At 39.8% G+C, this 27955-nt stretch overlaps 1 protein-coding gene across 2 annotated transcripts; it reads right to left on the minus strand.

Annotated features, from left to right (window-relative positions):
- Nucleotides 1-27955, minus strand: KCNMB3 (potassium calcium-activated channel subfamily M regulatory beta subunit 3). Of its 2 annotated transcripts, none has more exons than XM_075200577.1 (4): nucleotides 27749-27955; nucleotides 8935-9130; nucleotides 5741-5939; nucleotides 1-534 (listed from the first exon to the last, which is right to left on the minus strand). In XM_075200577.1, the coding sequence occupies exons 1-4, from the start codon at nucleotides 27810-27812 to the stop codon at nucleotides 127-129; spliced, it is 867 nt and encodes a 288-aa protein (XP_075056678.1). In that variant the 5' UTR covers nucleotides 27813-27955; the 3' UTR covers nucleotides 1-126. The 2 variants fall into 2 exon arrangements, with proteins under 2 accessions (XP_075056678.1, XP_075056677.1); XM_075200576.1 differs by lacking the exon at nucleotides 27749-27955 and adding an exon at nucleotides 23777-24076 and having other exon boundaries at nucleotides 8935-9135.

Consider the following 27955-nt stretch of genomic DNA (forward strand, 5'->3'; position numbering starts at 1 on the left):
TACAAATGGTTCTTATTGTCATATTTATAATATAAACAGTTTTCTGCTGGCTACAGTATGCTACACTTCTGGTTGACACATGAGAAGACTTTTCACATGGTCATCTTGAACACTCCTTGTCCTCTATTAGTTAAATGGAGCATTGCTCATAGTTTGGGAATTTAATCTCCACCTTAAAGTCTTATCATCCTTTCTATTTCTGCTCTGCTGTGAGTCCACTTGTGGTGTCACACTTCTGGGTTCCTCTCTTGTTGGGTTGCAGTAGAGCATACACATTAAGGATAAATGTTGTGTTAGTTTTACCATGCCGACTATGGAGGCTCCTCCAATGAGCATGAGAGTTGGCCAAAAAAGGCAATGAAAGACCACCGTCCGGTCAAACTTTTTAATCAGTATGACATCTTCTGGCTTACTGTCAGGCTGGTGGAAGCATGAAAATGGAGTGTCATTCTTATGCTCAAAGTATTGTTTCACATCAAGCACGCCATCCAGCAACTCATTCTTGTCTCGTTGGCACTTTGGGACATAAAAGCACTGTATGAAGTACAAAGAAATATTAGTATTAAATATTGATATACACTGAACTTGGTGTAGAAAATCGAAGCAGCAGCAGAAAGAGCGGGAATTGCGTTAACCTGTTTCAGCGAGTCGGCCATTACTAACCTAATATATTCTCATGTTGAGCAAAAAACTATTTTTGATGATCATTATGGTCAATTTAAATATGATATACAAGCATAAACAACAAAACTAATATCTTAAAATAGTGTTATATGAAGGATCAGAATAGCCGTTTGTTGTCTTCCAGCTGCACGAATTTCCCTGAACCCACATATTTTATAGTTCAGATCACACTCCCTTCAGTTAAACATATTTTCTTAAAAATGTAGCACTTTATTTCGTATAAGGCTTCTTCAATTCATTATCTTTGATTCCACCCCTCCCCTTCCTTCACTTTATTTTGCCTAGTCTCTCTCCTGCCATCCTTTAATCTGCTTCTCAATCTGTTGGGTTTCCCCTCCATATATTTATATATCTTTTTGTCAGTCAAGGTGGACTGCAGAACGCTGTGTGTGTTGTACCCTATATGTTGCTGCTACCTATACCTAGCTGTGTTTCTGGTTTCTATACAAATCTGGCCTGGATCACTATTACAATATGAATTGCAGGTCTGATGTTGTACAGACTTGCATACATCAAAGACTTCTAGTTGATAATCCTAATCCTGTTTTAGGTTGGATATGAATATTCTTTTTATTAGGAGTTCCATGAAACCAAAGTGCTTTAAGTATAAAGTGCACCTAACTCACAACTTAATGGAAGTCTTGTTGCTGCATGTATACATTGTATCTGCATAAACGTTTTTTCATGGCATTAATCTAATGGCCACACTGCGATTTATAGTTGTGTTTTAAGCTACATGAATGTTAACAGGAGTGAATTGTGGGTTTTTTGTGTATGTGTTTTTTTATAACAAATGATGAAAAAAACACTACAAGTAATTCATTTAAAATCCTTTTAATATTATATCATTAAAAGACAGTTGGTCATGATAATTTGATATGAATAATAAATCAATAAAAGATGTTAGCATGAGTAAAGCGTGTTGTGTGTTCCCGCAGCCCAGGTGGATGTTACAAACTTGTCATTGAAAGTGATCAGCATAGCATGCACTGATAGCGAGGTCTGAGGGCTGGGTTGGGTGTAACTACAGCTGAACACTGTACAGGGTGGGTGGACATATTGTTGGGCCTTGTCAGAAACAGAGTCCTGAATTACATCAATTCAATCTTAGGCAACCTGCGGCTCTCCAGATTCAAGTGGATGATTAATAAAGTAGCTCCACAGCAAAATTAATAAAGGAAAACCTAGTAGCTAGGCATAAAGTAGCTACGACAGCATTCCTTGTAATATATGTCACCTATTGTCACGAAACGGGGTGCTACTGGACTGAGAACTTATTCATCACCCTTTTCTCACAGTTTAATGTACTTTTTAATCCTTGGCCCAGTCCAAGTATATACACCAGAGCATGAGTGTATTATGTTTACTATTTCATGTTATTAGGTACATTTTTCCCTTGCTATTACTTGCAATTTTGTATGTATTAGTAATAGAAAGAATACAGCAGAAGGCATTTTGCTTGTGTTAGCTAAGGTAATTACCATTTGTCTCACATGCCCATTGTTATGAGGTGTGGCATAGACCTGGTTTGTAATCAGAACAATGTCTGAGTAACTTGACATAGCTAGCTAGCAGACCATGTTAATTAGCTAGGTCAACAGGTAATCGGAGAGGTAATTAGGTTAGAACTTCTAGATGATATGCAATGTATCTCCACACTAATATACTGGCTGAAATAGCATTGGGAAATGTATTAATATGTATAATTATAAATGTTATTGTATCAAAATGTATCACAGACTCATTTTGTGTAATGTTGCAGATACAATGTGTTAAATGTTTTGTTGTTTCACGCAAGTGTGAAGTGTCACTCCTTGATGTTATATTGTTATGCTTTGTTTCGTGTATTCAGCCAAATAGCTAATTGAGTCAAGCCGTTCCATTGTATAATCAAGGTAACAGAGACTGTATGTCAAACAGTTAAACTGTCCACTGATAGACCCCTGCTGTAAGGGGGAGGATTGAGACATTTGACCCTACTCCCTGTGAATACAGACAAGAATATAGGGATAGGAGAATGCCAAGAAAGCTATTCTAGTTTGGAGGATCATGGTGTACAAGACATCAGCGAAAAGGACTCTGGGCATTGCATCGTAGTGCTGCTGCAGGAAACCCTACCAGGACAGGGTCTGTGTGAGCCAGTTTCCTACGCTGGGTGACATAGTAACTGTCTATCTGAAAGGTAGTGGTAATATTGTGGGAGGATAAGACTCTGAAAGAGACTGAGATTATTACTGTGGAGTGCTGACGGCAAGAGACTGCTAAAGGATACGTGCTACCATTACCCTGTATCTTGTGAACGTCTTGTGGTGTTGTGCTGTCGTAATAAAGCCTTATTTTTGATATACTCTAATTTACCCAAGTGAGTTGAATCCAACAGAGGGTAACTGCCATCCCAACTAAGGGTGGTATCCTCACAAGTGGTGGCAGCAAGACTGCAAAGGACGCAGGTGATTGCAGTCCAAGCGCCTTATAGGTACAGCACAGTGCGGGCTACACAACACCCAAAGGAAATTTATCGGAGGAGTTGCAAGAAACGTGAGCCATGAACAACTATAACTCCCTAAAACTGGATGAACTGCGGGGATTATGCGGGCAAGGGAAATTGCCTTTACCCAGGATGACTTCAGGCCACAGCTAGTGGAAAAACTACGTAAATAGGAATTGTGCTTACTCGATGATGCGGGCAGGATGGAGATAGCAGAGATCCCAGCAGTGAAAGCCACCCAAGTTGGGACTTATGTTGCGGAAATCCTGGAAGCCAATTAGTCGGGTGAGGACCACAAGAAACATTGTATATTGGTGCTAAGTGATGGGGGATTCATATGTGCAAAACTATCTGAGGTGGACTTTATTAAGGAAAGTCAGGAGAACTTCCCAGATGTGGTGGAGGAATGGTCAATGGAGACTGGGTTGAGCTACTATACCACCTCACTGCCCGAGGAGCAGGCGCTACTGCAAACCTTCAGACCTTGCCCTATTCTTTCAGGAGCAGCCAGTAAGAATTCCAGTGATTGCAGCTATCATACAGACCACCCCCACCCCATGCCAGTCAGCAGTACACAGTGCAAGCTATGACTATAGTCGGCTTCGCCGAGAGCTGCAGCAAGTCCTCAGTCAGTGGATCTGGAGAAAAGGACTTGAGTTGGTAAAAGCAGGGCTCAGAGAGATATTACCCAGCCTAGGAGATAGTGTGCAGCAGGATTCCTACAAGAATCCAGTCCATAAGCAGATGCAGAATTAAGAAATGCAGGATGGGACTGGGGGAGGTGGAGGCATAGCTAGGTAGGACCCCAGACAACCAGGGAAAGTCGGTCAGTAGGGCTCTTGGGCAGTAAAGGCTCAGAGTAGCTACTGGAGCAGGAGACCAAAACTTCCCGCAGAGCCTCTGGGAATTGACAGGTGCTGGCGGCTACAAGAATATAACAAGGTGCAACAACTGAATGCTGGAGGCTGCGCACAGCCCAGCAGGAAATTGGTTCACCTCGCATGAGAGCGCATAAAACCTGCAGTAGTGTCTGCAGAAGAGATTGGGGCTCAAGTTTAAAAAGTGGGGGAGGAGTATCACTAAATGGTGTGCTATTGGACTGAGAACTTTTTTTTCATCACCCATTTTTCACAGTTTAATGTACTTTTTAATCCATGGCCCAGTTTAAGTATATACACCACAGCATTGGTGTATTATGTGTATTATTATCTTATGATATTAGGTACATTTTGCCCTTGCTATTACTTGCAATATTGTATGTATTAGAAATAGAAAGAATATTGCCATATTGTGTGAAAATAACAGGACAGCAGAAGGCATTTTGCTTGTGTTGGCTAAGGTCCTTTCCATTTGTCTCAAATGTTCATTGTTATGAGGTGTGGCGTAATTCTGGTTTGTAATCAGGACAATGTCTGAGTAACTTGGCATAGCTAGCTTGCAGCCCATGTTAATTAGCTAGGTCAACAGGTAATCTGAGAAGTAATTAGGTTAGAACTTCTAGATGATATGCAATGTGTCTCCACAGCAATATACTGTCTGAAATAGCATTGGGAAATGTATTAATATGTATCAATATAAATGTTATTGTATCAAAATGTATCAGACTCATTTTGTGTAATGTTGCAGACACAATGTGTCAAATGTCTTGTTGTTTCACACAAAGTGAAGTGTCATTCCTAGATGTTATATTGTAACCCTTTGTTTAGTGTATCCAGCCAAATAGCTAATTGAGTCAAGCCATTCCTTTGTATAATCAAGGTAACAGAGACTGTATGTCTAACAGTTAAATTTTCCACTGATAGACCCCTGCTGTAAGGGGGGGGGGGATTGAGACATTTGACCCTACTGCCTGTGTATACAGCCAAGAATACAGGGATAGGGATGAGAATGCCAAGAGAGCTATTCTAGTTTGGAGGATCATGGTGTACAAGACATCAGCGAAAAAGTACTCTAGACCAGGCATCGTGGTGCCGCTGGAGGAAACCCTACCAGGACAGGGTCTGTGTGAGCCAGTTTCCCAAGCTGGGCAACATAGTAACTGTCTATCTGAAAGGTAGTGGTAATATTGTGGGAAGATAAGACTCTGAAAGAGACTGAGATTATTACTTTGGAGTGCTGACAGCAAGAGGCTGCTGAAGGACACGTGCTACCATTACCCTGTATCTTGTGAACGTCTTGTGGTGTTGTGCTGTCGTAATAAAGCCTTATTTTGAATATACTCTGATTTACCCAAGTGAGTTGAATCCCACAGAGGTTAACTGCCATCCTAGGAAAGGGTGGTATCCTCACACCAATGTTCTATTAAAAGAAATGTTTTAATACGTTATGTGTACAAATATTCTGAACTGGTTGACTAAGTAATGGTGGTGTCGTTCTAAAGGGGGAAAATGGATTAATAATTGTGTGTGTACATGTCATGGTTCAGAGAATATGTCTAGTGGTAAGTGGAGGAATGGGGGTTATAAAGAGGAAGCACTCTTTTGAAAGCAACATTGACCCTTAAGTGTACTCAATAGTTTATCAGGATTTGGGTAATTGCTGTCCATTACCAGACACTAATATACTTACTTTGGGGTTTATCTGAACAGCTTCTTCATTATAGTGCAGAGCAGCCACTTGACCAGAGCTAGACACATTGACCAGTATCTGAAGGCAGGGATATTTGGATTGTCCATGGCAGTCAATACCACATGTGAATGAACAGTCTACCCAGTCATCCATAATATCAGCTTGGATAATTGTGCAGTTTGACTCTTCATTCCAGACACTGATAAACAACAAAAAGGTAGTAGATATTGGTGCTCAAGTCATGGCTTATTATTTGCGTATCAGCACCTTTATAACATGCACTGAGAGTATGACTGGTAAAGTAAAATGTAACCTGCACCTGTCCTTTCAATTCTGTATTTAAATTAATAGTGGCTAAAATTATATTAATTAAATGTTACTAGAATGCTAGTAGCCAAACCTCTCTTCATCTCTCCTTTGCATAGAATGCCACTTCCAAGGAGAGGAAAGAGACATCCATCCATACAGGTGTTCTACTGTGTATTTAATGAGTGTGTTTTAACATATTTATACATAAATAATTATCTAATTATCCATGTTGGCATGACACAAATGTATTTCTCATCAAATAAAGATGAGTACTATAACTTTTATTACTAGTTCCAGTGAGTGATTAACAGCACTGATGTCTCTACTGTGTGAGCTATTTGGCTACAAATTGCTCACATCAATATAATTTGATCTAAAAATCTTTTATGAGAGGTATTTTACCCCCTGCTTAGACATAAAAGACATCCAGTTAATAGCCTAGCATAGAATCAACAGTGGGGAAAAGAAATCGCCTCATGGCCATTTAACGTCTCTGCACCCCCCTACTGATATGTGTGTGTATATGTATGTATGTATGTATGTATGTATGTATGTATGTGTATATATATATATATATATATATATATATATATATATATATATATATATATTTAGATTACTTAACCAAACCTTTTATAAAAGTGTAGAAGAATAAAAATGTGCAAAGTTACTCATTTTTCTTGCTTGACTTTCCTTAATGAATCAGGCCCATGAAGTACAAGGCTTTCTTTATGCTTTTAGCATGCATTATTTTTCAACAAACATGTGTACAAAGCATTCATCAGTCATGTACTCATTGAACTGCTATCCATTATTAGCTAAACAACCAATCCACAATTACAAAGTGGTGGCATCCATCAATAATGTATGTTGCCGATGCACCACAGTCCCCAACTCACCTAATACACACACAGCAATTGTGGGTAACCACAAATCACTGCTATAGAAACTAATTTGTTGTCCCTCCTAAACTGAGCCTTTGCAGAGTACATTCTATACAGCCATTGTACAGTGGGTGATACTAAACTAATAGTAGATTGACAGTATTAGTCTGAAAGTGGCTTTTTCTCTGAATCAGCTAATTTTACACTGTTGTAATTTACAGAATATCAGCTGACATGATTTTTGCCTCTACAAATCGCTTAACTTCCTATCTTTTAAGAACACCTCATTAAAGGATACGTCTATATCTTAGCACTGAGTGGTAAAGAGCGTCATGGAACTGGTGAGGTAGGTAGCGAACTGTGAAAATATATTGTTCGTTTATCCACAATAGCAATATCGTCTACTTTTCCTTGCATAGAAATTGTAACAAAATGCTTATTACACATATATAAACAGACCGATAAGGAGACATAGACAGGGCAACGGCCGGACGCCGAAAGTAATCTTTATGCACTCCGGCAGGCTGTGTAGCTGGGCGCATGCTCAGTAGTATTTCACAGCCTGTGGACTGATTAAGCAGGGCATATTATTTATTAGCCTACACCTGAGTGTAGGTCCAGGGGCAAGCTCTGATTTGTCTAGCGGTATAGCAGGCAATTAGCCTGCAAATGTGCACTCAAGCCCTGATTGGTCTGCCTGTGTATTTAAGGCAGTGAGGTCTGCAGCCTCACTGCAGGTTATAGCTTTCTGTTACCAGTTCTGCTGACCTGCTCTGCTCCTTGTTCCTATCCTGTGGATATTCGGTTGGATTGCCTGTGTATGACCCCTTGCCTGGATTTGGACCCTGCCTGTGTTTCTTGTGACCCCGACCTCTGGCGTGTTTACCGACTTTCCTGTTTGCTCGTGACCCTTGACCTCGGCTTGTTTATTGGATTCGCTGTCTGCTGCCTGCCCTTGACCCTTGCCTGGACTTCACTTCGCTTTCCTGGGTTCTCCCCAGCCGGTACGCACTTCACGACCCTCTGTTAGTCTGTGGCTAAGTCTGTTCCCACCACTAGGGGCTCCAGTGAACACCAGACTGGCAGAGCAGACTCCGGGTTGTGTTGTACCGGCTATAGGGGTTCCTAACAATTGTAGAGAGAGAAAATTTCTCTCACCCAATCGATCAATAACATTTTGGAGGGGCAGCTTGGTGGTACCCGGTGATACTGGCTGTCAGCGGTAAGATGAGACTTACAATTTCACCTGTCAGTGTTAGGTCCATATGTGTGACCCAACTCACATGTGCGCAGTGGAACTGGAAGCCCAAACTTGGGCTTCAGTTCCACTTTCGTAAAGAAAGAAAAAAGAGTAAAAAATAGAAAACAAAAGAAAGATGCTGTAATACAAAAAGAAAAATGCATTTTTTTCGGTGGGGGGCTTCGTCAGAGTCCCCCAGCATAGGCAATCACAGTCGGAAATAGCCATCAGGGCTTTGGTAAATAGGGAGGCTGTTGGCATTAGCTGACGATAGTCTTCACCAGCCGTCGGCTTAGATAAATATAGAGAAGCCATTCATTCAGCAAAATTTGCAGTTTTTGCAAGACACAGGTTTTTTTTCCTTATAATAATCAGACCCTCACTAGCATAGACCGACTTTCACTCATACTAATCTAACATTAATTACTTTTCTAGCAATCATAATGGCTGTACAGTAAGCTAATCAGTAATTAAGTCAAGTTATTGCAAATTCCTATGTATGGAATAGGCTGTGTCCAGGAATTGGCATGGGGAGAGGTTAGGTGAGAAGGAAGGTTGCTCTGGTAATAGGGGTCCAAGGCACCTGTGAAAATATCCTCATCTATGGCGTGTTCTGATGTCAGAACATGCCTTAAATAATCTATTTCACAGTTAATAATACCTATTCTAGTCATAGGTGTATTATAACAATATAATTAAAAAGTGATTATAAAAGTTAAATGTATTGTTATAAACTAAAGCAGTGCATATGTGTGACTCACCTGAGCATAAACGGCTTCAGAATGGTGACCCCAAGTATAAAGAACATAAGTACAGAGAGCACCATCATAGTGAACCCCAACAGCATCGCCCTGTCTTCTCCAGCATTGGACACCTGCTTTTTCATTTTATCCGCCGCTTTCATCCCATCGCTGCTGCTCTCTTTTCTTTTTGCCTTGCCAGGTATGGGAGAAAAGGCTTCCCTTAAAATAGCAGAGAATCCCGTTATCATGTGCACATCTTCCCTTTTTTCTTGTTTTATTACCGCAAATAAAGCAGAATAAAAGCATTCCATTGCATAGAAATACGTTTCACAGTCGCACAGCTTCATAATGCCTAAATAGGGTCTCTCAGCGGGTAAATGATTGTTTTGTTCCAATAACCCACTTCATTTGCCCCAGAAGAGGGTCTGTAATTAGCATAACCTGTACTTAGCTAAACAATTCAGTCTTTCTATCTTTCACTCCCCGCAATACATCAGCACTCTCTGGGGCATATTCAATTGTTGGAGTTACAGCCAAAAGTAAGGCGCCCCACGCACTATTACCATCATTATGGTAATACTGCTAGTAGATACCGGTATTACGGTAATAGTAAGCCGGATTTCAGCTCGCAGCTCAGGGAGCTGCGAGCTGAAATCCGGCTTACTATTACCGTAATACTGGTAATAGTTTTTCCGAGGCGGAAACTGCGGACAATTGAATATGCCCCAATGTGCAGTAAAAGCCCTGAAACACACTACAAACGTGCTTCCAGGTACCAAATTCTTCTGTAATGAATCCTTATTCATTTGTAAGGGTTGCAATATCTTTCTGTGACAAATGCTAAGGAAAAAAAGCTTCATGAGATCAGCGAAAGAAGCCGCTTTATCATGGGGAACTTTTATAATGCGTGATGCATGCAACAGATTCTTAAGTGCATACAATTGTCAGGTGTATCATGTAAGAGGGAAAAGGAACTTCTGGTCTTTGGAAAAACACACCAAGGGGGGAATTCAATTCCCCTCGAAGTAGCGTAGCGTTAAACCTATTACCGTTATTACGGTAAATTTAACCCGGCTTTCTGCTTGCAGCTTATGGAGCTGTGAGCAAAAAGCCGGCATTGAATCTACTGTATTTAAGTATTTAAGCGCACTATTACCGTAATAACGGTAATAGTGAGCAGACGGCGCATTACATTTTACAGTAACACGGCCAATTGAATTCCCCCCTAAAAGTCTTGTTCCAAGATTAAAATGGAGGTCAGCAAGACTGTATTGTGACAAAGTATCTGTGATAGCTAAGAAATAAGCACATGACTCAATGACAGTGATGGGAAAGGAGCACAGAATATTTTACAAATTCTAACATTACTGTAAACAATGAAACAGGTGCCTGAGAATAATTAGCAACAAAAGCAAGCAAGTTTTTACAGGATATGCACTGAGAGTAGTAAGGGGGAATTTAACAAGAGTCAAGGAGGTGGAGAGGGGGGAAAGAGAAGCATAGCCGATAAGGAGAGGCTCTTGTTAAAGCCAATACGAAAAACAGTCATATCAAAGCAAAAAGGAATATCGAAGTGAGGCAATATACTTAAGTGTATGCTTGCAAATGACAAGAAGCCTGACGGGTAAAATGGGGGGAGTTAGAACTAGTAGCAATGAGCGAGCAATATGATAATATAGGAATTACTTAGACATGGTGTGATGATACACAGGACTGGGCAGTCGACTTGGACGGCTATACTCTCTTCAGAAGGGGAGGAGGAGTATGTCTTTATATTAAGCCAGTGCTAAAACCAAGTATACAGAAAGTTATTTACGAGAGTATTGGTGATAGTATAGAGGCATTGTAGGTGGAGATATCCAGTGGAGGAAAAAGGTCAGAGAAGTTTCTGATAGGGATAATCTATAAATAGACAGATTTAGCATGAATGAGGAAGCCCAACTTCTACAGAAAATTGAAAAGGCTACACAACTAGGTCAAGTTTTAGTTATTGGGGATTTTAATTATCCAGACATTGATTGGAGTAACGAGACTTGTGGTATAGCTAGGGGCAACAGGTTTTTGAGCACACTAAAAGATCATTACATGTCCCCAATAGTAGAGGAACCATCTAGAAAGCAGACCATACAGGACCAAGTAATAACAAATAATGACGATGTAATATCAAATATTCAAGTAAGGGAACACTTGGGAAACAGTGATCATAATATGGTCGCATATGTAATTAGTTTCCAGAAGCAACAATATAAGCGATCATCTAGGACTTTCAGCTTTAAAAAGGCAAATTTTGATATGCTAAAGGAGTCTATAAAGTGCATAGACTAGGACACCGTTTTTGAAGTAAAAAATGGAAAAGTAAATTGGGCTGTCTTTAAATGTTGGAAACATACACGTATAAGTTCATTCCTATTGGAAATAAATGTAAAATAATTAAGTCTAAACCAATGTGGCTAAATAGAAAGGTAAGGGAAGAAATGCAAAGGAAGAAGCGTGCATTTAAATTGTTTAAGTCTGAAGGGTCTGAGGAGTCCTTCCGTAGGTACAAGGAATGTAATAAAACATGCAAAAATGAGATTAGATTGGCTAAATTAGAAAGTGAAAAACAATTTACAAAAGAAAGTAAGACAAACCCTAAAAAGTTTTTAAGTACATAAATGGCAAATGGATTAAAAATGACAATATAGGACACTTAAGAAGTGAGATGGGTAGATTGATTAATGATAATAGGGAAAAAGCAGAGGGATTAAACACTGTTTTACTTCAGTGTTTACTAGAAAGGTACAAATGTTAAGAATAATAAATAAAATTGGAAATGCAACTTGTCGAAGTCGTATAATTGGATGAACGAAAAGTATACTGGTTAATATTGTTTCATTGTGATATTGCACTCAGCATGCACACACACTCACATTACAACATTTAGTGATTTATATAATTCATATTCATATTGGTTCCGTTATACAGTGATTTATGAGCAGATAGTATTTAGTTTATTATTAGTTTATATATTATGATTATATGTACACTTCAGTGTTATTTAGGGTTCAGGTGTCATGTCTGATATCATTTTGATCTGCACATTACCATCTCTCATCTTATAATTTCGGCTTTGTGATCGCTTCCTGCAATCAATAGTTATGGAAGATAAAAGATTGAATGATCAAAATGGCATTGTGTTTATAACTGGCTTGGGTCAGTTTCCTTGAGAAGCACATGTTTTCAGCTGTTGGGGGAAGGTGATCCCCTTATCCCAGAGAAATCCTTTGAACTGACCTAAGACCTGATTTACATTAGACTGTCCTGAATGCTGAACCAATGGAAATATGGTCTATACTGAAACTAGATACTATCAAGCTTTTTTATCAGCTCTTTCTCTCTCTCTCTGAACGTAGCTGTTCAGAGAATGGTCAGGATTAGCCAGGAGTTAGAACCAGAGAGATCAGTATGAGCCAAAATCACAATCCAAAGGGAAGGTCAGGAAACAAGCTGGGTCTGGAGCCAAAAATACACTGCACCAAGGGAGCAGGAAATTTGTGAGTGGGCCAGAGGAAAAATCCAGTGGTCAGTATGTCACAGACCGCCAACATGGGGGAGCAAAGGAGCATCCCTATGTACTGGGCCTAGAGGAGAAGAAGCATCCCGTTGCCTAGAAACAGGACACTCTGAGCAGGAAGAGACATGCGGTCATCCCCAGAACACGGAGGAAGTGCGGGGACGGCACCTGACATTGCCCCCTCTCTTCTCCCTGTTGGAAGGGAATTAGAAGCATGTCTCTTTAGAAAACTGGACAAATGGCGCGATACATGAAGATCCTTCATATTGACCCATGATCTTTCTTCTGGGCTGTAGACTTTCCAATGAACCAGAAACAGGGTCTTGCTCCAGAGAGTATTTCAGGATGTGTTCCCCCTAATACTCATCACCTCTAACAGTTTTAATATGAATGGGGGTGTTAGGTTTCTTGGAAAATTCGTTGAGTACAAGTGGTTTTATAAAGAACTAGCAGAATACCCGGCGTTGCACGGGATTTAAAGAATTTTAAGACACAACTGTGTTACAAAGTGTTTTTCTGAGTTTGAAGAGACCAGTTACTGGATGAAGCGGCATTAAACCATTCCCAATATTTAAGAAATGATCAGCAAACTGACCGTCCATTGTGTTGCCATGCAGAGAAACTCTCATATTTGTGGTTAGTCGCAAAGTGCGAACATGCCTCCAAAGATGTGATGATTTAAGGCATGCATTAATTTCATCCACCATTGTTCCTTCTGGAATGACCGGCAATGTTTGTCGAAAATCTCCAGCCAATACAACAGTGACTCCACCCATTAGTAAATCATTGCCTCTTAAAAATTGAAGTGTTTGATTGAGGGCCTGTAAAGCATTTTTGTGTGACATGGTGCATTAATCCCATACAATGACCTGACATTGCTGCAGAATGTGAGTTTTTTCTGTTCGTTTAGTGATATTGCAGACGTGAGTTTAACTTCGGGCCAGATTAAGCGGTAACTTGAAAGCCGAATGTGCTGTTCTTCCACCAGGAATGTGCTGTTCTTCCACCAGGATTTAAAGTTGCAGCAATTCCAGAAGAGGCCATAGCAATAGCTATATTGGAATGTACTCGAATTTTAGCAAGTAACAACTTGATGAGAAACCTCTTACCTGTTCCTCCGGGTGCATCCAGAAAAAATATATTTCCCCTTTTTTTTGGAACTTCTTCCAAGACATTGTTCCAGACATTCCAGAGTTATGGTCGTTTTCGATGATTTTTAGGTGTTACCCCCCTCGCCACCCCCACCCTTAGGAGTACTAGGGGTGTCTTGCCCCCACAATATTTGTTGTCAGACTGTAATTCATATGTGTACCAGGTTTGGAGTAAATTGTTCCAGACATTCCAGAGTTATGGTCGTTTTCGATGATTTTTAGGTGTTACCCCCCTCGCCACCCCCACCCTTAGGAGTGCTAGGGGTTTCTTGCCCCCACAATATTTGTTGTCAGACTGTAAGTCATATGTGTACCAGGTTTGGTGTAAATTGTTCCAGACATTCCAGAGTTATGGTCGTTTTCGATGATTTTTAGGTGTTACCCCCCTCGCCACCCCCACCCTTAGGATTGTGGGGGTGTCTTGCCCCCACAATATTTGTTGTCAGACTGTAAGTCATATGTGTACCAGGTTTGGTGTAAATTGTTCCAGACATTCCAGAGTTATGGTCGTTTTCGATGATTTTTAGGTGTTACCCCCCTCGCCACCCCCACCCCGTAATGAATTTCAATTTTAAAATTTTTTAGTTGCCTCCGTCATGTTTTAATACACTCGTATGCAAAATTTCATGATCTTCGCTTGAAAAATGTGGATTTGTATAGAAAGACAGACAGAAGGACAAATTTTCTCTTTTATATATTAGATATATGGAACGAATTATGAGATTTTAGAGAGGGAGGCAGCTGGAGCTTGTAGGAAACTGGATTGATATCATGGGAAATGCGAAAATGACTGATGAAGTGTGGTGCAAATTTCATTGAAGGAACTTGGTTACGAGCTTGGAGTACAGGGAGATTTTTACATTGACATTCGGCATAATGTTTGTACCATTTTGAAGTTTCCAAGAGTCTGGTTTGAATTTGAGTCCAGATCTGAGAGAAATCAGGGACCATGCCCTGTGCAGCAGGAACAGAAGTGTCAGGTAAATCAGAAATAGTGGGTAGAAGAGGATACCTTGCAAACACTGTGAAGAACGGGAAAACTCCTGGGAGATGATCACTCCAGGAAGATTGGTGTTCGGAGGTATAAAAGATGGATTCCAAATCCTCATTGACCTGCTCAATCTGTCCATTGGTCTGAGGATAGTACCTAGAAGACAACTTTAGGTCAATCCCAAGATTTTTACAAAAGGACCTCCGAACTCTTAAAACACCTTGTACCCCCCCCCCCTTCCCCCCAATTGGAGATATATATGAGGGGACACCCATCTAGACGAAAGATGTTACTGATAAATAGGAGAGATAATTCAGAAACCAATGGTAACCTTTTCAGTGGTACAAAATGGGCCGTTTTAGAAAAGCGGTCTAAAACGACTTAGATGGTATTATAGCCATGGCTGTCAGGTAGTTCAGTGATGAAATCCATGATGATGCTGGTCCAAGGTGGGTCAGGAACAGGAAGGGGAAGAATAAGATCTTCCGCAAGTTGTCTCGAGACCTTGTGTCGGCCACAAACATTACAGGCTTGAATATATTTATGGACTTCCGAAGCCAAGGAAGGCCACTAATAATGACAAAACAGGAGGGCAATAGTCTTCTTGATACCAGCATGTCTCACTTGGAGTTATGAGCCCACTTTAAGACTTTGGTAGGAAGGTGAGAGTAAACGGAAGAAAGACCAATCGGTGGTGATTTGACTGTGGACTTGGTCAAAACCAGAACCTTGAGTGAGCTAAGAATGGGCTGAATCTCTGCAGGAGGGTAGATATTTAAGCAGTCAAAAGACCTGGAAAGAGCATCAGCCCTCAAATTATTTGTACCAGGACTGTAGGCCAAAATGTATTGTAATCTTGAAAAGAACAGAGACCAGCAAGCCTGCTGGGGGTAAGGCATTGCACAGATTGTAAGTAAACAAGATTTTTGTGATCCGTGAAGACTATGACGGGATGAAGAGCTGCCTCCAAAAGGTATTGCCAGTCTTCTAGAGTGGTCTTGATTGCCAAAGTTTCTTTTCCCAATGAAATAATTAACTTCATAGGGGGAGAATTTCTTAGAATGTAAACAACATGGGGCCAAAGCTCTGGAGGAATTCTTATATGATAATATAGCCCCAACTCCTACGGTGGAGGCATCCACTTCCAGAAAAAAATGGATTATGTTGGTCAGATTGCCTGAGAACTGGGGCAATAGAGAAGGCTTTCTTCAAGGCATTAAAGGCAAAGCTCGCTTCTAGAAGCCAGGTTTTGGTTTGTCCCTCTTTACAAGTGAGTGAGGTAATGGGTGATACAAGAGTGGAAAAACCAAATAAACTGACGGTAGTAGTGAGCAAAGCCAATAAAGTGCCATGTAGCCTTTAATCCAATGGGCTGAGGCCAGCTAAGGATTGCCTCCATTTTCTTAGGATCCATTTAAAGTCCAGTGCCTGAGACCAGATACCCCAGAAAAGGTACTTGGGGGGAGCTCAAAGAAACATTTCTCCAGCTTACAATACAGAAGGATTTGACGTAATAAGGAGAGGACCTCCCTAACATGCTTACAATGAGCAGAGAGATTTTGGGAGAAAATCAAAATATTGTCAAGGTAGACAACCACAGATTGGTGCAAGAGATCCTGGAAAATTTCAGTAACAAACTCTTGAAAGACCGTAGGGCATTATAGAGTCCGAAGGGTATAGCAAGATACTAATAGCGCCCATCCCAAGTATTAAATGCGGACTCCCATTCGTCGCCCTGACAAATTCAAATTAAGTTATAAGCACCTCTGAGGTCCAATTTGAAAAAGATCCGAGCTCAACGAATGTGATCAAATAATTCAGAATTGAAGGGAATTGGGTAGCGATTCTTGATCGTGATGAAGATCAGCGGTCTATGCAGGGTTTCAAGGTACCACCTTTTTCTTATATTCCGTCATGGCTTGTGTCTCAGGTAAGGACAATAGAATTACCCTGCCTCTAGGAATATTCTTGCCAGGAATCAAATTGATGGGACAGTCCCAGGGTCGATGAGGGGGCAGGCTTTCAGAGGCGGTCTGGCTGAATACATCAAGGGAGCAGGATTCTGGTGAGTGGAACACGCAGGGAGGACACTGGAGCTAAGTTTGACCTAATATTCTATTTTATCAGGCCTCTCTACAACCCAATGGAACGCGACACCACTGAACATGTGCTGGGCTGAGAGAAAAAGCTCAGCAGGAAGAGACAGGCGGCCGCCCCCAGCACATGGAGGATGTGCGGGGACAGCACCTGACACGTGCTGGGGCCACTCCTTTTAAATATATATTTATTAATGACCTTGATGATAGTTTAGAGAGTAAAGTTTCCATTTTCATAGATGACACTAAAATTTGTTAGGTAATAAAATCAGAGCAAGATGGAGTTTCTCTACAGAGGAACTTGAATAAACTGGAGGATTGGGCGGCCAAATGGAAGATGAAGTTTAACATAGATAAATGTAAGGTTATGCATTTAGGGATCAAAAACAATAACGCAATCTATAAATTAAATGGGATAAATTTAGGGGAAACTAAAAAGAAACAGGACCCGGGAGTCCTAGTAGACAGTACAGTCATGGCCAAAAGTTTTGAGAATGACACAAATATTATTTTTCACAAAGTCTGCTGCCTCAGTTTTTATGATAGCAATTTACATGTACTCCAGAATGTCATGAAGAGTGATCAGATGAATTGCAATTAATTTCAAAGGCCCTCATTGCCATGACAATGATGAAGTTTATCCCAGAAACAACATTTTCACTGAATTTCAGCCCTGCCACAAAAGGACCAGCTGACATCAGGTCAGTGATTCTTTCATTCTTTCGTTAACACAGGTGTGAGTGTTGACGAGGACAAGGCTGGAGATCACTCTGTCATGCTGATTGAGTTAGAATAATAGACTAGAAGCTTTAAAAAGGAGGATGGTGCCTGAAATCATTGTTCTTCCTCTGTTAACCATAGTTAGCTGCGAGGAAACACGTGCAGTCATCATTGCTCTGCACAAAAAGGGCTTCACAGGATATTGCTGCTAGTAAGATTGCACCTAAATCAACCATTTATTGGATCATCAAGAACTTCAAAGAGATAGGTTAAATAGTTGTGAAGGCTTCAGGGTGCCCAAGAACATCCAGCAAGAGCCAGGACCGTCTCCTAAAGTTGATTCAGTAGCGGGATCGGGGCACCACCAATGCAGAACTTGCTCAGGAATGGCAGCAGGCAGATGTGAGTGCATCTACACGCACAGTGAGGTGAAGACTTTTGGAGGATGGCCTGGTGTCAAGAAGGCCAGCAAAGAAGCCACATCTCTCCAGGAAAAACATCAGGAACAGACTGATAATCTGCAAAATGTACAGGGATTGGACTGCTGAGGACTGGGGTAAAGTAATTTTCTCTGATGAATCCCCTTTCAGATTGTTTGGGGCATCTGGAAAAACGCTTGTCTGGAGAAGGAAAGGTGAGCGCTACCATCAGTCCTATGTCATGCCAACAGTAAAGCATCCGAGACCATTCATGTGTGGGGTTGCTTCTCAGCCAAGGGAGTGGGCTCACTCACAATTTTGCCTAATAACACAGCCATGAATAAAGAATGGTACCAAAACATCCTTCAAAAGCAACTGCTCCCAACCATCCAAGAACAGTTTGGTGACAAACAATGCCTTTTCCAGCATGATGGAGCACCTTGCCCTAAGGCAAAAGTGATAACTAAGTGGCTCTGGGATCAAAAGATCAAAATTTTGAGTCCATGGCCAGGAAACTCCCCAGACCTTAATCTCATTGAGAACTTGTGATCCTCAAAAGGCGGGTGAACAAACAAAAACCCACAATTTCTGACAAACTCCAAGCATTGATTATGGGCGGCCATCAGTCAGTATGGGGCCCAGAAGTTGATTGACAGCATGTCAGGGCAAATTGCAGAGGTATTCAAAAAGAAGGGTCAACACTGCAAATATTGACTCTCTGCATAAAATAAATGTAATTGTCAATAAAAGTCTTTGACACTTATGAAATGCTTGTAATTTTACTTCAGTATACCATAGCAACATCTGACAAAAAGGTCTAAAAACACTGAAGCACAAACTTTGTGAAAACCAATACTTGTGTCATTCTCAAAACCTTTGGCCATGACTGTAGACTTAACAACAGTACTCAATGTCAAGCACCAGCTACAAGGGCCAATAAAGTGTTGGCATGCATAAAAATGGACATAGAGGCAAGGGAAGACAGTGTAATTTTGCCACTATATAAATCTTTGGTAGGACCTCATCTTGAATACGGAGTACAGTTCTGGGCACCACTATATAAAAAAGACATTTTGGAACTAGGAAGGATTCAGAGAAGGACGATAAAATTGATAAAGAGTATGGAGTCTAAGTTATGAGAAAAGGTTAGCCAGTTTAGGCATGTTTACTTTAGAAAAGAGACTTCTTAGAGGGGATATGAATAATATGTACAAATTCATCAAAGGTCAATACAGTGAACTTTAATGGGAACTTTTTACCCCAAGGACACACAGGACATGTGGTCACCCCCTAAGTTTAGAGGAGGAGAGGTTTCACAACAAGCAAAGGAAGGGGTTCTTTACAGTAAGGGCATTCAAGATATGGAATTCACTGCTTGAGAAAGTTGTGATGGCAGATTTAATTGATATGTTTAAGAAACGGTTATACAAAATTTTACTGGAATAGGATATCCAGGGTTACAAACGTTAATTAAAATGTAGGATCAAGGGAGAAATAGGACAGAAATAGTGGGTCAGGAGGGTTTTTCCCCCTATTTAAACAGATTGGCAGTTGCTTCATCTGAATCAATTTCAAATATAAGAGAACAGGAGATCTAAAAAAAAGGTTAAACTTGATGAACTGGTTGCAACCTCATCAACTATGTTAGAAACCCCAATAAATCCGCTTACCAACTTAGCACTCTAAAAGCTGCAAAGGCATCTGCTCAAAGGAAGCCATTGTATACCTGTTTTCCCATATGCCATGAACATCTGTACTGTTGGAAAGTATACTAATCTAGTGCCACCCTGCATGATGTACACTCAGTGGCCTCTTTATTTGTTACACCTTTCTAGTACTGAGTAGGACCCACTTTGATCCCAGAACATCCTGAATTCTTCAAGGCAGGGGATTCGGCAAGGCGTTGGAAACATTCCTTAACGATTCAGGTTCATGTTAACATGATAGCATCACACAGCTTCTGCAGATTTGTCGGCTACACATTCATGCTGTGAATCTCCTGTTCCACCACTTCCCAAAAGTGGTTTATTGGATTGAGATCTTGTGACTGTGGTAGCTATTGAAGTTCACTGAACTCATTGTCATGTTTGTGGAACCACATTGTGTGCTATTTTTCTGGAAGTAGACAATAGATGATGGGTAGACTGAGGCCATAAAGGCATACACATGATCATCAACAATACTCCATTGGGTTGTGACATTTAAACAATGATAAATTGGTATTAAGAGGCCTAATGTGTGTCAAACAAAATTCCCCACATCATTACACCACCACTACCTGCCTTAACCATAACACAAGGCAGGATGGATCCATGGACTCACGTTGTTTAAATAAGCCATCAGGCTTAGCAGAAATCTAGATTAGTCAGACCAGGCAACAATTTTTCGATCTTCAACTGTCCAGTTTTGGTAAGCCTTTGCCCACTGTAGCCTCACTTTCCTGTTCTTAGCTGATAGGAGTGGAACCTGGTGTGGACTTCTGTAACCAACTCACTTCAAGGTTCAATGTATTGTGCATTTATAGGTGCTCTTCTGTATATCACTATTGTAAAGCATCTTTATTTGAGTTTTTGTTGTCTACTTGTAAGTTTGACAGTTGGAAATATGACTAACACCGCTCCTCTGATCTCTCTCATTAACAAGGTGTCTATACCCACAGAACTTCTGTTCACTGGATGTTTTTGTTTTGAGTACCATTCTCTGTAAACTCTAGAGACTGTTGTGCATACAAATCCCAGGAGATCAGCAGTTTTTGAGACACTCAAGCTAGCACATCTGGCACCAACAATCATTTCACAATCAAAGTCACCTAGACACGGGAGGGCTGGAAAATTTTAGCCCGGGGGGCAAATCTCAACTCAGCAGCCTATTAGGAACATTTTAAATGGAAAAAATACAAGTGACCCAGCACAAGGTAGCCCACTATGGGACCGGCCAGATGCCCCTCTGCCCCGTAGACCAGCCAGCCACTGCAATTAGATCAATTTTTCCTCATTGTGGATGCATGGTTTTATGCATCGAGTTGCTGCCATATGATTGGCTAATTATATATTTATATTAACAAACAGGTGTACCTAATAAGGTGGCCACTGAGTGTATATTTCATGTGTGTGCATTTAAAAATTGCTGAGCAGGGAAAACTGAATAATAATAATACTTTTACTTCTACCTATGACAGAATGCATTAAATAGTGTAAGTGGATCTATTGCTGTTAACCAGATATTTTTTGAAGGAGGAACCATGTGATTTTCACCTAAAAGCTATATACCCACTGGGGTCTGAAATGCAACTTTTATAAATGACCTTATTTAGAGTTAGACGCAAAGTCCGTTTAAGAAGTGTAGGAGTGGGAGTGTGCCACAGCTTGGTAGGGTATTACGAGTGGCAAGCAACCCCAGTTGCGTCCCACTCTTAATACCCTACCGAGCTTTGAGCAGTTCCTGCAGCTAGCTAATGTTTGCACCACATAATTCCTGCCGCACAGCTTTAGCCCTGTTTTGACGTGTGTTGCGTCTGCGCCTCACTGCGACTAGGATGTATTTACATGGTCACGCCTTCACAATTCCGTGTTCCTCCCATTCTCTCGTAGTGAGTTGCAAGCTGTCGCAAGTGTTAATTGCGTCAATATGCCGTTGACATGCATTTTTACTAGCATCTTGGAGATTGATTGTATATTTTAAAATGCACTGAAAGACAACAAATACACAGAAATGGAAGTAGTAAAAATTCGACTTAACCAAATGCGAAACTTAAATGTGCATGAACTGACTTGGAACAAAGATTTTTAGTGCCAAATCTTTTGCCATGCATTTTATATGTTTTTAAAATACATGTAAAATGCAGAATACAATTGCCAGTGGGTATGTACCATAATGCTGACATGTGGGCAACCAACAGGAAAACTAGATGCAATAAGGCAGTGATGTAGGTGTGAAAGAAACTAGATAAAAAATAAATATTTTCTCCATTTAGACATAGCCCTTACTCATTATATAAAGCAGAAACCATGGTTTCTTTGTTCTAGAGTAACTATGAAATGTGTCATATAACATACTGGTTAATGTTTTATGGATATAGATACTGTCATTTGTTACAGCGCAGACCAGGGTATTTTTTTCCACATCAACATAAATTCTTTAAAAGACATACACACCTCTGCACAATGTCTAGCTTTATTAACACATTCAGGATCAGGAAGACTCAGCCTCACCTCACTATGGGGCCTATTTAACAATCAATTTTTTCATTAAAATTCCCAGAAAATGACAGTTTTCGGGGGATAAGCCACATCTTTAAGATTAGTTAACATTTATTAATAGGGCATCACAGCAGATATCGTAGAAATCTGCTGCTTTGCATTTTAACGAAAAGGCATTTACACATATGGTAATATATGACAGACCAGGATGGCGTACATTACCGTATGTGTAATTTTTCAGGTCTGCTGTATGGGGAGAGCATTGGGGTAGAGCGATCTACTGATCCCTCACCGCATCTTACTACTTTCCCTTCCGGTCACTATCGCAAAGGTGGAGAAAAGAAAAGATAGGAGAGGGGTCTTCGCAGGAACAGCAGTCTTTCATGACTGCTGTTCCTGTTGAAAATTTTTAATAAATACACATGATCTTTCAATCCTTATTTTTGCAATAAGGATTGAAAGGGATCGTGTCAAAAATGTGGTCATTCTTAAATATACCCTTCATACAAAGCTTCTACAATACCAAGTAGAAGACTGTGTTGGTACACATTGCACATTCTCACTCCTGCTTATAAAGAAATCTCTGTGAGGGAAATTGTTTTTATACCAATTCAGTCGTATTTTGATCTAACTTCACTTCAGCTATCAATATAGACTAGCATCTCGATAGGTTCCTGTATCAGAAATAGCTGCGTGTTATCATAGCTATTGTAATAGCCAATTTGGTAAGACCAAAATGGAGACCATTCACTGCATATGTGAGCCAGCACTATTTGAAGGTTTAAGAGTACATCTGGCCTGCACGAAATGCAATAATCATAAAAAGAGTCCTCTACCCTTAAACCCAGGTTACCTACACACAGCCAAGGCAGCCATTTTATGGGCTAAACCAGTGGTTCCCAAACTGTGCGCCTAGGGTTTCTTGGCGATCTCACAGGGGTGCCTCGGCCAGGGCCAGTGGTAAGCAAGGCGGGGGACTACTTGGTAATTATTTTGGCTTAGGGGTGCCTTGAAAAAATTTTGGAGACCCTAAGGGTGCCTTAAACTGATAAAGTTTGGAATCCACTGGGATAAACCAATGTTTGAGAGAATGCATTCATTAGGAACTAGTGACATCACTAAGGCATACATTTGAAGCCACAGACAATTCCATGTAATCAGTGTCACATGTAAACATCTAAATAATGAATTTATCAATAAACACATTTTTATTAAAATGGCCTGCACATATAAAAAGCAACAGTTAGTTGAAGTTCTATGTTAAATAAGAAAAGTTGGAATTATTTATATTGGCTGCATTGTCCCTTTAATTAAATAATGACTCAAATGCATCACTTATCAACAAAATAGTACAACTATAAAGTAAACATATAACTTTATAAAATGCATATAACTATATAAATAGCGATCGCTGGTTTTGTTGTGTCAGCCGTTCTCAATTTCTACAAATAGCCGGATTACCTAAAAGCAAAATGCATTTCTAGAAATGATTCCTAATCCCGTACAAAACCACGCGTACACAAAACCTATTAACCTACAAAACTTATACCACACCCAGAAAACACAACCAAACGTCACTTTGCAAAGTTCCGTCGGGGAATTTAGGTTTTCACATCGTATAAGGGATCAGACGGGAAACGTCACCGTAGTATGATGATCTCCGTATAATAACTAATTTAACTGCTGTAAACAAAATGAATGATACATATGAAGTGTGTAAGGTCCTCTCACCTCATGTAACGTCTGCGGCTCCCCTGTAAGGTGATCTGGATGGGCACACTGAAGGACTGCCTGTGAGCTACTGGCGGCATCCACATCTCTTTCCTAAACACTGCCATGGACACACAACACGTAACATACATGCAGCTAAGTCCATGTCCTGGCCTTTACTTCTTAATCTTTTCCATGTCCGCCCCAATATGTAGACCACCTGGGACTTCTATTAGTGCTTGTCTGCTACCATTGCTGCAGCGTGTCCCAGGCTAATAGGTTTAATAACTAAAGATTGTTTGAAAACTAAAGATAAGCTTCTTTAGTGGCAAGGAAGAATGTGTCTCCTGTGAAGATAACAGGCCTCTAATTAATGCTTATGTAATGAAAAGCATATTTTATCACCTGGGTGCTTCTGCATCAGTCTATGGCATGTTTCTATAGAAACACTTATTCCATTGGGAAGTTCAAGTGTCTCAGGAGCTCAGTGTAAACTACAAGGGGAGGATCTGGCTTCTTGTACAGCTGGCTGACATGCAGTGTGTCAGAGGAATCAAGTCACTTTATGGATGAGCTTCATATGCATTGCTAGATCACAAGTTCTTAACCTTTATCAATACTTGTTAACCATTCCAGGGTTTCCGTTATCTTGAGCAAGCGATGAATTTTGGGACTTGTGCAGGAGAAACACTATCTTCCTGGTGGTCTGAACCATCCCATATCCTAAGCACACAGTTTCAAAACTCACTCAACCCACACTGCACTTTGTAGTCCAATCTCCCTGCAAAAGCGGGCAAAAGGTTAACCGAAGATAGGATCCAGGAATCACTTACCCATCGTTTCACTTTACAATTAATACTGTATATTACACTTTTTTTGTTACTAAATTATAACTAATAATTAGTAAATTCGAATTTGCTTAAAAGCATTTAAAAATACATTTAATGATTAATGTACTACTAGTTGGTTGCGCAATCATGAAAACTAAGAAAACAGTATAAAATGAAATCAGGGGGCATTTTTAATATACTGGAAGTTCTGGTGATCCATAGATCCAAATCCATCCATCCAAAAAAACACTTGTGTTCAATAATCAGAAGCTGAAAACTTTCATCTTCTAAATTTTTGGATCAAAAAGAAATTAAAATAATCCAAAGCGCAAAAAAGTTGAAGGACTCCAGCTAATACAAATTTTGTGATTGAGTCTTATTCCACCCATGACCTGGACTACTGCAGATTGGATATTTTCATCCCTAGAGATGCTTGAACTGGCCACATATCCATACTCAGATTTGTGCGACTAATTCTCTTAAACAACAAAATGTTCCCAAATTTTAGATTTATTAAAAAATCAAGGTAAATTCAAGAAAGTCGAACAGCTTTGACCATGTTTGACCTGGTTCCCACACATTCTAGCCAGTTTGCACATGTGAACAGCTTGATATCTTTTAGTGGGTTTTAGTTACTAATGTAGAATGGCAAACTTCAAACACAGTAACATTTGAAGTTCAATTTAAAAAAATATTCAATAATTGTTTATTAATAAAAAACATTATTTAAATTGTGTTAAATAATAAAAAAAATATTTTAAGGAAAATAGTGAATTTAGAATGATTGATGCAAATTTCTAATCACAAATTTGAATTAGAGTCTACTGATGACTGTATCACAAACATGTTTGTGGCCATAGTACAGGTGAAATTTGATAACATTTTGAACTGGTTCAATATTTCTGAGCATCTGTACTTACTCTCATGGCTGGGACTCCTGTAGAATGGGGATCCTCAACCCCATGGCTGTGATCTTTGCAGATCCGGAGATACCCCCATGGCCGGGACTTCTGTAGATTAAGAGATTACCCCATGGCGGGCACTCTGAAGATGTTCACGTGTATCACATCGGTTTGGAAGTACACTGCTCAGTGAAAGATTGTCAAAGCAGCTGATTGGACAAGGCTTATAGCAAATCAAGTTGTTTTTTTTTTTGGGGGGGTCATTTTATTTCACTAAGGGGCATATTTAAGAAAGCACGGTAGTGCACTATCGTGCACTTACCGTGGAAATCATGTCCCGGTGTGTCCGCCGCATATTTAATAAAGGTGCATCACAGCAGATAGTGTGAATATCTGCTGCTTTACACTCCTCTTCGTTTTTGGGACCAGTCACCATTCAACTGTATGGTGACTGGTCCTGGCCGCTATCTAACAAGTTCCGAAAAAACATTTTTTTCGAAACTTGTTAGATAGCGGAAGCTGGCGTACATTATCAAAATTGAAAAAATCCAATGCTGTGAGCTCTGCTCCGAAGAGCAGAGCTGGACAGCGCATGTGTGGAGGGATCACATGATCCCTCCCTGTCACTCACCACTCTCTCTCTGCAACTATAGTTGCAGAGACAGAGCGGGGATCTTCTTCGAACTGCACATGCGCAATTGAAGAATGAAGAGGAACAAAGAACACCTGGAGGAGATCCTGAGACAGTGCTTCCGAAGAGGGGGGTAAGTGTGATTTTTTTTTTTATCACAGAAACAGCAGTTTTTTTGGAACTGCTGTTTCTGTGATCTGTTTTTCATAAATTTGAGAAATAGTTCAATCCTTATCCATGCGATAAGGATTGATAACTATTTCTCATTTTTGCCGATGATTGATAAATGTGCCCCTAAATCTTTCCTGTAATGATTTTAGTTATTTTTATTAAAAGTGCAACAAAAAGTAAATTGGATACAATATCAACAGTTACATGTTTATATGTACTCTGAAATTATTACATTAAACATTATTGGATTTGGTTCTACCCAATCGCCAAATATTTCTATTTGGTTATTTCAGACATTCATAACATGTAATTTGTAGCAATTATAAATACCATCATATATTAGAATGTTTGTTACAAAAAGTTACACACAATGAAAGTAAGCATTGTTAAATACTTTTAGTGGAAAAACACCCAATTGGGGCATAGTACATACAACCATTGAGATACGGTGCTGGCGTAATCAGACAATGCTGACGTATTCGATATCGGATATATACACACACATATATATATATATATATATATATATATATATATACATTTTCCATTCTGCTACATTATTGACCACTGTATTTACATGTTTCTGTGTGTGTTTCAAAATAATGTTTTCCCTCCACTTTGAAATAGATTTTAAGTCTATTCACTTTTACAAACTAAATTATAATATAGGTGTAATGTACCTATATTTACACTAAAAATTCATTTGTACAAACATCTACAAAAATGAATCATTGATTTTATGTCATTTTTTTAAGTAGCACATTTTCATAAAACACTTCATAACTAAACTAAAAAAGTGTTTAACTTTGCCGAAGAGAAGAATGCCGTGCACATATGCCATTTCTTTGAATTATTTGTGACCAGGAAGTAGAGAAGTAAGTAGTATGAGCTAGAGCATAAGATTACACAGAAATGTATGTACCATTGCAAGTAATATCAGGTATCAGACATATAGAGTAACATGCATCAGGGCCAGAGTGCAGCAATAACCAATCTTTTTCCAATTACCATCTGTATACAGCCTGTCTGCTCCTTTTGTGTTACCAACGGCACAATTACACGCGAGGAGCTCATAATATAAAGAAAAAATAATTTCTACAAACACAAATTATTGTACTAATAACTATTTTAATACCATTAAATCATCTACACACAATCCAATATTAAAATCACTTGTTGATATTATTAATAAAATGGTGTAAATCAGTGAAGAAATGAATGTTTCCAGCCTATAACACACTAACTATTACTCAATAAAGCGTTTATTACATTGGCACTCATAACCTGAAGGATGGTCCATCTTGCTGTCACCAGGACATATTATCTCTGTGTAGGAATTAAATCAAAAACTAATCCTCTCTGATTTCTACTTAGCTCCTCTGTCTAAAGTTTTAATCACAGTCGCCAACACACACACAAACCCACACACAGAACAGCTTGGTCAAATGGAATACTTTACCCGAAAAAAGGAATAAAGATCCATCAGCTTCTTTCTGAGTAGTAGGTATCCTTTTGCTTGTCATCCTTCATACACCCTTGATTGATCTTTGCTTAAAATCTCCTGAAAGAATTTTAGACCTGAAGCTTTTGTATCCTTGAACAAGTTGCCTTGCCCGGGATTTTTTTCACATCAGTCCGATTGACCTGTGAATAATTGATGACTATT

The sequence above is a fragment of the Mixophyes fleayi genome, chromosome 3 (assembly GCF_038048845.1).
Source record: "Mixophyes fleayi isolate aMixFle1 chromosome 3, aMixFle1.hap1, whole genome shotgun sequence".
NCBI lineage: Eukaryota > Metazoa > Chordata > Amphibia > Anura > Limnodynastidae > Mixophyes > Mixophyes fleayi.

Coding starts and splice junctions, on each gene's coding strand:
- KCNMB3 (XM_075200576.1), bottom strand. CDS start 23,907: ATGTATGTTACGTGTTGTGTGTCCATGGCAGTGTTTAGGAAAGAGATG. Junction 9,136..23,776: donor AGCCGCAGACGTTACATGAG/GTGAGAGGACCT, acceptor TGCTATTTTAAG/GGAAGCCTTTTCTCCCATAC. Junction 5,940..8,934: donor CTGAAGCCGTTTATGCTCAG/GTGAGTCACACA, acceptor GTTGTTTATCAG/TGTCTGGAATGAAGAGTCAA.